This window comes from Podarcis filfolensis (assembly GCF_964270895.1).
Source record: "Podarcis filfolensis genome assembly, chromosome: 8".
Lineage (NCBI taxonomy): Eukaryota > Metazoa > Chordata > Lepidosauria > Squamata > Lacertidae > Podarcis > Podarcis filfolensis.
The window spans coordinates 51,755,282-51,767,158 of NC_139611.1; the positions used below are offsets into that span (position 1 = coordinate 51,755,282).

At 43.2% G+C, this 11,877-nt stretch overlaps 1 protein-coding gene across 2 annotated transcripts; it reads right to left on the bottom strand.

Annotated features, from left to right (window-relative positions):
- Window positions 1-242: 242 nt before the first annotated feature.
- On the bottom strand, window positions 243-11,502 carry NUDT21 (nudix hydrolase 21). Of its 2 annotated transcripts, none has more exons than XM_083625050.1 (7): window positions 11,261-11,502; window positions 9,852-10,052; window positions 7,708-7,771; window positions 5,011-5,100; window positions 3,407-3,482; window positions 2,417-2,543; window positions 243-506 (listed from the first exon to the last, which is right to left on the bottom strand). In XM_083625050.1, exons 1-6 carry the CDS (start codon window positions 11,374-11,376, stop codon window positions 2,425-2,427), a joined length of 666 nt encoding a protein of 221 aa, XP_083481176.1. In that variant the 5' UTR covers window positions 11,377-11,502; the 3' UTR covers window positions 243-506; window positions 2,417-2,424. The 2 variants fall into 2 exon arrangements, with proteins under 2 accessions (XP_083481176.1, XP_083481175.1); XM_083625049.1 differs by having other exon boundaries at window positions 2,429-2,543; window positions 11,261-11,394.
- Between the last annotated feature and the right edge of the window lie 375 nt (window positions 11,503-11,877).

Sequence of the window (11,877 nt, forward strand, 5' to 3'; positions counted from 1 at the left end):
TATCAATTCCCTCCATCTGTTTCAAGACCTGCTGTCAACCTGAGTCCCAACACCTGCTATGTTTCCTGTGCGCAAAAGACCTTGCTTTTAGTTAGTTAACAAGTGGCCTACATTTCCAAAGGTATATTTAGATGGATGAAGATAGTACTCTTTCATTCTCACATGCAATGCTGTGGTATCAATCAGTGGGCAGGTATCTCTCATCAAGTCCCATTGGGAAAAGGAACACACAAAAACAGAAAGGAGATCATTTTGTTTTAATGTTATTTTTAAAAAAAGTCAAGTGACTATTACAACATAGGTGATTAAAATGCAAATACACTCATCATTCCACTATCTAAACAGTCAAGATTCACTTTCCTATTCAGATGGTAGAGAGTTTGGGGAAGGGGGAGACATAAAAAAAAATCTTTGTGTCAGGTTCTCTCTTCTACATTTTAAAGCTGTTCTCACAGAGACGGCTTCTACCACATACTTCAGGAATTCAGTTGTAAATAAAATTGAACCTGGCAGACGGGGGAAAAGAAGTAATGATTACTCACACTGAAGATCATGAACTACACACTTAATCGGCTGGATAACAGATCTGCTTTCTATGAATTGCAAAAGATGCTCCAGCAGGTTATAGGTACACACTTGGATCACTGGCCAGAGGTCCTCCTGCAATGGTAGGCAACCTCTGGCCCATGGATTTTACTAGGCTTACCGGGACTCTCCATTTGGACCCTGAGGTCATTTTGGTCAAATCACATCCACCTGTCCATCATGTGACATCAATCCCAGTTACCTTGGCAAATTCAGAGCAATTGGCTCGTATGCAAGCCACTGCTTGGGAATTTCTCTCTTGACATGAGGCAGGCATTTTATTAAATAAAATACTGACCTGCTTTTGAATTTGCTATGATCTAGGAAGGAGGAAGCTGCTGTTGTGTTGCTGCTTACAACACTGGCCTGTTGAGGAAGCAGCAAGGAGTTGCTGCTTCTAAGGATGTTGCTAATAGCCTGAAATTGCCACCCACCTTTGACTCACAGTATGCAGAAGCTGTGCACCTGCTTCCAGCTCCTCCTTCACCTGGCTGAACAATCTCAAGGGGTGCAGAAAGGAACAGGAAGCCCACCTCCACACCCCCTGCCACATCCAGTGGGGAACTTGGTTTTCTGTTTGATCATAGCTTTGTTGAGGTGCTGGTGGCTGCGTGTGTGCTTTGCTCCCCCCCACCTTTTCCCATTGTGTTGATTTCCAATACAGTGGTACCTCGGGTTAAGTACTTAATTCATTCTGGAGGTCCGTTCTTAACCTGAAACTGTTCTTAACCTGAAGCATCACTTTAGCTAATGGGGCCTCCTGCTGCTGCCGCGCCGCCAGAGCACCATTTCTGTTCTCATTCTGAAGCAAAGTTCTTAACCCGATGTACTATTTCTGGGTTAGCAGAGTCTGTAACCTGAAGCGTATGTAACCTCAAGCATATGTAACCCAAGGTACCACTGTATGTTTGAAGATGGGTGGCTAGGGGACAAGTGGTTTTTCTTTATTTGGGTTTTTGCCCCACCTACCATTGGAATGTGCACCCTGGAAGTTTGACTAGTTTTAATCCAACCCATGGGCTGATGGTTTTTTCTTTTTTCTACTCTACTGAGCCTAGCGTTGCCCTACATAAGGGTAGCCAATGTGGTGCTCTCCAGACTACAAATCCCAGCCTCAGCCAACATGACTCCCATCAGGGATGACAGGAATTATAGTCCAAAATCTCGAGGGGACCACATTGACTACCCCTGCTCTACATGCACCCAGACAGTGCTTGCTAGAACTTTAGTTTTCTAAGAACACAGCTTGAAAAACAGCCAGCCAGCCAGCACATAATACATCAATTGGAAGCCCAGCAAGCAAGCAAAGTTCAAGAAAGTACATCAAGCCTGATTCTCCTGAGGTAATGTACTCATACGATAAGGCAGGCAATGACTATAGCAACAGAAGGAAATTTTTGTAGGGTGCCTTCTGTTGGCTTTTGATAAGCAAGGAAAAGTGAAAGGGAACATATAAGGAATGTGAAGTACTGTTTGTAATTCAAAACTAATTTAAAGTACTCTGCTGAATGATATGATGTAAATACAGTGTCTTGAATCCTAAGATAAATTAAGGAAGTTTGTAGAATTTCCTCCTGGCAACCCAACATACATTTTCAGGAGGCCCAACCCATCAGGGGCACCTTTCAGGCAGCTGTAGGGAGGATGGAAACCTTCCTTTTGTGGTTTTCCTTAAGTCAATTTATCCTATGATCCAAGCCAATGTGGATACATAAGCACCACAATCCTCAGAGCACTCAGTCAGCTATTCCCTACAGAAGCAAGTGAAAGAGCTAAAGAAAGCTTTTCTGTAGCAGCTGCAGCAGTATGAAACCACAACATGGAAACTCACAGCATACTCTACCTGCTCAAAAGCTGGGGGAGGCTTGAAATGATAGGCCCATAACCTGGTGCATTGTCATAGAGCTCAAACAATGGAGCAGCTACCAGCTTGTAATTTTTGGGGACCGCAAACAAAGCTAGAACAAATCAAGAGAGATCAAATCAAATAAAAATCTGCTTCAAGCAAGGACAAGACAAATATTGAGTGAAGCTTACTTTTCTTAATTCCTAGGTTGCATCATATGAAGAATAGTAATATTTAGAACTTTGGTTTGCACAGTCTGAATATACAGATACCATGCCTGGCATGAGGACTCCTCAGGCTATTCTAAGTTATCCAGGCACAACATACAAATTGAAAGCAACTTGGAATGAGTCATAAAAACCTAAGGCCACATCCATCCAAACTTAAGCAATTTTAAGTGAAACTGTGTACAGAAAAGATGTGAAGAAATGCTACCTCCCACAATAAAATCCATCATACTGTAACACACTAATAATAATAATAATAATAATAATAATAATAATAATAATAGCTTTATTATTTATACCCTGCCCATCTGGCTGGGTTTCCCCAGCCACTTTGGGCAGCTCACAGCATATATCAGAACATACTAAAAGATCAAACATTAAAAACTTCCCGATACAGGGCTGCCTTCAGATGTCTTCTAAAAGTCAGATAGTTGTTTATTCCCTTGCCATCTGATGGGAGGGCGTTCCACAGGGAGGGTGCCACTACCAAGAAGGCCCTCTGCCTGGTTCCCTGTAACCTTGCTTCTCACAACAACTCTGGCTTGTTTCATCCACGGCACAGGAGTGGGGGAGGAGCACCACTGGAGCTGTTGAGCAGCATATAAACCACTACAGTGGAAATAAGTTTTCAGAATTTTCTTTTAAGTTTAGATAGTACAAACGACCTTGCCCAGGATTTTGTTGCCATCTCTCAATAAAACCTATATGAAAACCTATATGAAAATTAAAGATGTGACAGAATGCCTACCCTTTTCCTGAAGCTGAACCAAAAAGAGCTTCTTGTGCTCTTTTGGTTTCGTAATGTGAGCTGGAATATACGGATACTGTGGGAAACAATAAAAAATAATGATTAGTTCATATCTGTGTACAGCTTTCCTGAAAGTGAAGTACTTAACACGTTATGAGAGTTCATGGGGTTGAACCAGGACAGTTAGAATCTACTTGCTTTGAATCATATCCACAGCCAGAGCACTTCAGTTATTTTCCAAATATATTTCAAATGCAAAATATACGTAGATTCTAACACAGGTCAAGGGCCAAACTAGACATGATGCGAATCATGCCACTGGATCATGTACAATTGCTTTTTTAAAAGTCAGATTCAAAGCACTTGCTTTCAAATTCTAGGTTGCAAATTCTAGAAATGTGCTTATATCTATACCACCTATATATAAAACTAAATCATTTACAGCTAAAGAAAAATATATTACAAAAATGTACACTAATAATACCAGTTACTAAAGATTGCAATAAACAGTACAGGTGCAATAAAGCATTACAATGTGCAAAACAACAGGATCCATCTTTAACAAATTAGGTAAAGCCGGGGGGGGGGCGGGGATGAGGTATTCAAAAGATTTCTAAAGCTAGTAAGCAGTGATGCTTCCTGCATGGCAGGGTGAAGACTGTTTTAGAGAACTGAAGTGACAGCAGAAAATGCACCTTTGTGGGTCCCCACCATGGTCTGCAATATGAGGTGCCACTGATACGAGTTCCCCGGGTTATATGCCAGGGCTCCATGGGGGCTAGCAGTCTTTCACAGGTTCAAAGCTGTTCAGGGTTTGGCATAGAAATTTCACATAGCTACAATTTGTGCATTAAAAAAAGTTAAGGCTCTGTGGTAAAATAAGGGCCAGGACTAAAAGGCTGTATGCGTGAACATGCACACAGCAGGTCATTTTCCGTTCATGTTCTGCAGTAGAATGCAATGCTGCTAGCCAGGGAGGAATGGCACAGGGAGAATCAGCAACCTTTCCATGCATGGACAGAAGTGGCACCAACATTGGACACAACACTTATATTTCAATGTTGTAATTTCAGAACAGCATAATGAATCAATTGATGAAAAAAATAAGTCTAACTTTAGTATGAATTGACAAACCAAATATTTGAACAAAAAGCCAAAGATCTGCAGAAAAAAAGGAAGCATGCAACATTGGCTGTTTGACTATCAACACCCTGAGGAGAGAACAGCTGAGGCAGTCTCTTCTCCTACATTCCCTGGGGCTGCTTAAGAAAGGCCTGCATACCATGAGGGAAGGCAAAAGAAAGAAAATTCAAGGGCAAGTGCCATCTGCTCCTGAAAAGGCCATCAGTTGTTCTGGGAGGAGAATGCCATTGCTCCTTATTTAATGCACCTTTTTTGTTTTTGTATTTCAAAACCTCTCATCCTGTTCAAAGAAACTATGCTGCTCCTAAGTGACTTAATTCTATTTCTCTGACTTACAGAAGCCTGAGCCTGCCAGCAATAGAGTCGTGTAGTAGGATGCTTAATTAGTTCTTGGGAGGGGTTTTGTTGTAAGCCCAAAAAATAAATCAAATGAAAATGCTAGTGGCAACTTCAATTCTCACCTGTGGGGGCTCAAAATTCGGTCGCCACCAGTTACCAATGCAGTCATCAATGACCCAGTCTTGCTGCACTCCATCCTGGCGACCCAGGATCTGCCAAAATAGAAATGCAAGGAAAATCCTGACATGCTCTATGCCAGTGCTTCACAATAGCAGAATGTCATATATTAAGAATGCTAGCCCAACAGTATAGTCTAAATTCTTAAATTTCTTTAATCAATATAGAAGTGCAAACAAATACTGTTAATTGAATGATCTGATTCATATACAGTCATACCTCGGGTTACAGATGTTTAAGGCTGCGTTTTTTCGGGTTACGGACCACTGGGTTTCGGCGGTCGCGCATGCGCAGAAGTGCTAAATCACGCCTTTTGCACGCGCAGAAGCACCGAATCACAGCCTGCGTGTGCGCAGACGTGCTGCTGCAGGTTGTGAACGCTGCAGGTTGTGATCGTGCATCCCACACAGATCACGTTCACAACCCAAGCGTCCACTGTATAACACAAAGCCATGGTTTATTAAACTATGATTTAAGTCATAGTTTGTTTGACCATTCAAACCCTGCCCAGTGATTTAACTACTATTTGTTTTTTGTCAAACCACAATTGTTGTTTGCTTATGAACTTTGGTTTGTTTTAGCATTATGTGAGAACCCAGCCCCCTTCCTTAACTATGGCTTCTTTGACCACCCCCACCCCAGACACTCATCAAGCAACAAAGGAACAAGGGTGGAAAACAAAACAAGCTTGGAGGAGCAAGCTGTTAAAAAAATAGTCTGTGGGACAACTCATGGTTACTCTATGGTTTCATTAAACAAACCATGATTTATCATTAAATGCAAACCAGGCCATTAATTTACAGTGTATCATTTACAGTATGATGCTAAGAAAACACTATTTATAAAGTGGTCTATTTAAAAAAAAGCAATAGGTTTCGATTAACTTTTTCACTAGTTCACAAAAGAGTAAGTACAGAAATATAAGCAATGGTGCTGTTACTTAAAAGATTGTTAGACTAAGAAAAAGTATAATAAACCAAAAAAAAAAAGATGCATTCTTTAGTGCTAGCCATACTTTGTTTACAGAACATTATGCAACAAATATTTCTCCCCAACAACTGGTATTCAAAGGTATAGTCCCTCTTTAAGTGGATAATCTCAAGAACTGTAGCTAAGAACGACCTTGCTCAGGCAGATTAAGGATTCATATGGTCGAGCAGCCTGCTCGTAACAATGGCCAAGTATTGCTTTTGAGAAGCTCACTAGCTTAGCTTCACCTGTGTCTCCTGCAACACTTGGCATTCATCTGCTTCTCTTTGTGTAATGGAATCTGAAATGACTTTTGGACCAGGGAGTGAGATAGGGAGAGAAGAGAAGGAAGTTAAGAAAGACAAAGTGGCATTAAAGGAGCAAAGCTGCAGCTGCTGCCACGTTTTCCTGCATGCACCTTCCCAGCACTGGTCAATGCCAAGTACATGAGCTCCTGTCTCCTAACCCTCCCACTCCCTTCCCAGTATCAACTGATACTGCTGAGTATGCAAATCTCTATCAAAGGGTGCAAAATTTTCAATATAGCTGGTGCCCAGCATGCAAATCTCCACTGTCCAATGCCACCCCCGGCCCATGGGAATACTAAGACAGTTTATATGCTGTCTTTCCATTTCCCAAAAAACCACAGTTAAGTGGTTTGCATAACTAAAATAATAAACAAGCTGAGCACCAGCTGTGCAGGAAAGGTGGAGGCAGATGAAGCTCACACACAGTGAAGGGAAAAGAGATAGCTGAATGAAAAGAATCCAAAACAAAACATAGTTAAGGAAAATGCAACTAGCGCCCAGTGTTCCAAGGAGAAAGACAGTGAGCTGAGAAGCATGGAGCTGTCATGACCCACTTCTTCAGGAGGTGAAACTGATGACTCTGAGTCAGAAGCAGAATTGCATCAAAGGTCAGACCCAGGAACAACTGGTGAGCACATTAGTCTGAAGAATATTCCATTGTCATCCATTACAGAAGTCTCCATTACAGAAGCCCCAGAGCCTTCCCTGCTTCACTTATTGAGAAGGCTGGGCCCCTTTAACTGAAGAGGCACTTTTCAGTAAACACAGAGTTTACAACTAAGATAGAATTAGTGCTCCTATGTAAGGATCAGTTAAAAGAAGCAACAGATGTTTGCACCTTACCCAAAGCCTAAACTCTACACAAGCCTCAGATGAGGCCAGCACCAGTACCAAATACTGGGAAAGAGAGGCGCTGGGTGCCTTACAAGCTTGCTGAAAAGAACAGGAAATGAAATATTAATATGACATGATGTTCTGCTTAGCAAGGTGATTGACAGGTGAGCAGCTCTGACCACCAGTCAAATTTGGCTCTCCATGAGTGGGGAGAGAAGGATCTTGCCAGCTAGCTAAAAAAGGTTCGCCACAGCTGCCTTAGAGTGAAGGTCTCTTAACTTTCATATGGAAAACCAGAAAAACTCAGAACTCAAATACATACTCACTGGACTTTTTCATGGATTGGCAAAACTGCAAACATACTTCCGCACCTAAGAGTTTATTAAAAATTAAGGTGTTTTAATTCCTGAATTTACCTTACAGGTGTGTTGAACGCTATTCACCTTTGTTCATGTGAATGCAATCATAAAAGGCTTATTGTTATCCATCCTAAAGCCTCAGGATAAAAATGCAAATAATTGTGACATCTACCTCTGTCATTAAACGTTTGAGACCTTCTACCTCATCTTCTCCCGGATTAAGTTCACCACCTGGCCTGTGGAAAAGAAATTCATGATAAAGGATGTGTTTTAGGTACAGTCATAATTAAAATATTTTTTAAAGTAACACTGCAGTAAATGTCCAAAAAGCTGTTTTGAGAATGTTTTACTACCTCAGCCAAATTTCACCTTCTCAGGATAGTAAAATGTGTCGAAGCAAATCTGGACCAGGTCCCGTCCCCCCATTAAGTCCTATTAGATATATATTATTTAATACAACACAAAACCAGTGGTAAAAATCAATAGATTCAATGGGACATTTTATGTCCTGGACTCTTTATTTGTTTACATAAAGAAAACTGCCAATGGTTAAGCAGCTTAAATTTGGGGACTTTGTTTGTTTTTTTAATTTACATACCGCCATTCATCTGAGGTTCCCAGAACAGTATAAAAACACAAAAATACAAAACATAATAACAAACAAAACAATGATGCCCACTTTAAAAGGCCATAGATTGTTTAATTAGTCAAAGCTCTGGGAGAAGAGGAATGTTTTCGCCTGGTGCCTAAATATATGTAATGAAAGTGCCACGGGGGCCTCCCTGGAGAGAGCATTCCACAAGAGAGGAGCCACTGCAGAAAAGGCCTGTTCTCGTGTTGGCACTATCCAGACTTCTTGCAGAAGGGCCACAGCTCTGCTCTGTTGCAGGGTCAGCTAATATGAGGAGAGACAGTCCTTGAGGTATTGTAGTTTACTACTGTGGAGGTGACAATATCCTAGAAGAACTATGGTGTTGCTTTACTTCTGTGCAAATTCTGCAATCAAAAAATGGACCCAGAGATTTTGTTCCAGAATTAGTTGGCTGAGGGCATTAGAAATGGCTTACCTATTAACTTCAGAAACTTGTGAAACTATTCCCAAGAATTTAGACTAGCTAATGCTGCAAAGAGATTAGAAGAGTCATGTGTGGTGCAGTAGGATCACCATCACCTTTTAGTTTTCTAACAGAAGCAGGAGGAAGGTAATGAGCAATATTCAGAAAGGACAGATGAAAAAACACAGCATTTTGTTTATTTCAACCATTTATATACTGCTTTACATTGTAATTTGTAGAGGGAATAAAGCTGAAGTAACCCAAATTACCTGAAAGCCCCACTGGAGTTGACTACTTGACCAACAACAATCTATTTAAAATGGAAGACCATGGTCTGTAGCTAAGTATTACTCAGACAGACCCATTGAAATCAATGGACCTCAGTTAGGTATGATTTACCCTCTTCAGATTTCCCCAGTAGGCTGCAGTCTAAAGCTACTATTATGGCCAGCTACAAACACAGTTAGTTGCCTAAACTGTGTGTGAACTCCCCAGAACTGGAACTGGGAATCAGCATGCTACAGAAAATACACAGGAATAGTGGCTACATTTTTGTATCAGTTTGGACTGTATTTGGCCATCTAGGCTAGTACTGTCTACTCTGACTAGCAGTAGCTCTCCAGGGTCTCAGGTAGAATTCTCTCATGCTACTTATTACCTGAGCCTTTTAAGGATCTGGCAAAGTTGCTTTTTACATTCCTCCATATTTACTTGAAACACTGATACTTTGTTTTTCCGGTTGAAACACTTGAGGTGGTTCACAATTTAAGAAAAATTATGTACAAACAAAGAGAAATGCAAGAAAAATAAGCAAGTTCTAGATAGGAGCAACTCTTTCAAACCCTAACAATAAGGAGAAATGGTACTGTAGAAAGCAGTTCTGGGAGGGTAGGAGCCAAAGAACACTGGTTGCAACACAAGGCTGAAGGACAGACTTCACTTTCTCACCTCTCCCTGATAGAATGGAAGGGGCAGAGTGGTGCTTCCCAGGCCCAGCTGCTTCTCCACTCCAAATTCCCCCTCCACAGTGATGGACCAGGGCTCTCAAATTGCAGTGGTGCTCTGTGCAACGTTAAAATCCCACACACCCCCGTCTCTCACTCAGTTTTACAGCATTGTTATGGCACTCGCTGCAGTGCAGCCACACTGGTTGAGCTACCCTAAAACTGCCCTTGCCCTCCATGCACAAGTCATTTACTTTCTCTGTGGAGCTTCAAACATGTATCATTACACATTGCTTGGTTTGGTAAAGCTCACTTACAGTTTGAAGAAAGTTGTGCCCAACTGCAAAAGCAACACATGGGGCAGCCTGTGTTCGTGCACAATGAGGACCCCCTCGACAGTCCGCCTCATTCCAATCTTGTCAAATTCCTCCCTCATGCGCTGGAACCGGGCAGCCACTGAACTGTCCTTTTCATATAGGGGTTCCTTGGTCCCAAAAGTGTAATTTGTGAGTGGATACCTAAAAGGAATTACACCTTAAATACAGTATTTTAATGCAAACTGACAATCTAGTTCAAACATTGAACACAGAGCACGGTATGGCCAGTGACTGTGAGCTGTGTTACACGGTCCGTTTCCACTGTATGCTTTGGAGCTGCAGCCCCACGTGCACAAAACAACGTGCACAAAACAGACAGTTGCCCTACACTGAACCAAGACAGTTGCTGCATCTAGCTCAGTCTAGTCTACAAAATGACTGGCAGCACCTCTACAGGGTTTCAGATAGGGGATCTACTCCGGCTGGCAGTGGTTCTCCGGGGTTTCAGTGAAGAGTATTTCGCAGCCCTACCTGGAGTCATACATTTAATATATTTTCTGTTCTCCCCCCTGCCCCGCCTTACGTATCGACTGGAGGTCAAGATCTTTTTCCTCCTGTCCTGCACTTACTGAAATATATACAGTATTCAAATGACAATGCCACATATAGACTCAATGTAAAATGAAATCATTGAGTCTATTTTCTTACTCAGTTGCTTATATTTGTAATTTTGTGTTGCTAGAAGTTTACAAAAAGCTCCTTAGCTGGCACAGGGGATCCAGACTGCCTTCCCCCGCCCCATACGATTTTACTACTGAAAATCCCCCAAGTGATACATGCAGAAAAGAAATGCATCAGTAAACAGATACACATCCTTTAATAAAAAGTGGAGGGTGGGGAGAGAATGTGGTCTGCAAGCTGCAAAACCCTTTGGGTGGAGGCAGATTAAGGTGTCCCCGAGAGCGGAAGTGTGGGCGACTGAGGAACCTAGGGATCTACATTAAAGCAAAGTCAGACCACATCTAGTTCACGGTCGCCTATACTGTTTGGCAGCGACTCTCCAGGGTTCCCAGGCAGCAAGTATTCCCAGTACGACATGCAACGGCAAACAGCTACTCTACCGTTGAACTACGACACATGCACAAAGGAACCAGGTGCCGATAATAACCAAGCGCAGGAAAACCGCGCGAATCATGCACGTGTGAATGGGACCTCGACTTTTTTTTTATCGCGCGTGGAGGGGAGCAAGACAAAGTGCTGGGAAACGGCGGAAGGGAGAGGATGCTGGGGGGGACGACAACCCTATTATAGTAAAGACGCGGGAGAAAGGGGCGGAGGAGGCGTGGCGCTGTGGCTCTCCGCTGCTCATGGGAGGGGAGGAAGGAGGGGGGACACCGAGCGCCACTCACAGGTTGATGGTCCGCTCGAGCGTGAGGGGTTTGCTTTGCTGGATGTATTTGTTACCGAACTGGTTGACCCCACGGGGCCAGCCGGTCTGGGAGCGGTTGGGCGGCACGACGGACATGGCGAAAGCGGAAAGCGGCTCAGAAGGCCACGAGCATTCCCCGGCCGCGCTGAACCTCCGCTCCGTCCCGCACACCGCTCGCCTCACACCCGCCGAATCCTACACCGGAACCAGTAGGCCACACTTCCGGGAACCATAGAGACGAAGGTTGAATGAAGCCGAGTCCGCCCATCTGTGTCAAACGCTCCTGAGGAAACCGTACCGGCCCCTCTGGGCGGGCCTGAGTACCATAGAGAAAGCAAACATGACTCGAGAGCGAATGAGAAACGCCACAGCCAATGAAAACATCCCGCGGCAGCCCCGCCTCTCAACCAACCATCCTAGCACCTGGTTAGGAGACTCTAGAGTGCGTAAGAGTACGTATCCTATCTCTGCGTGGTTTCCTTCACCCTTTCTCGCTCATTCCCGCTCTCGCCTCGCGCCCACCGCTACGATTGGCTAGACCAGGAATAAGGCCCGCCTTTAAGCGTGAAGTATGACGGGAGCTGTAGTTTCTTGCGT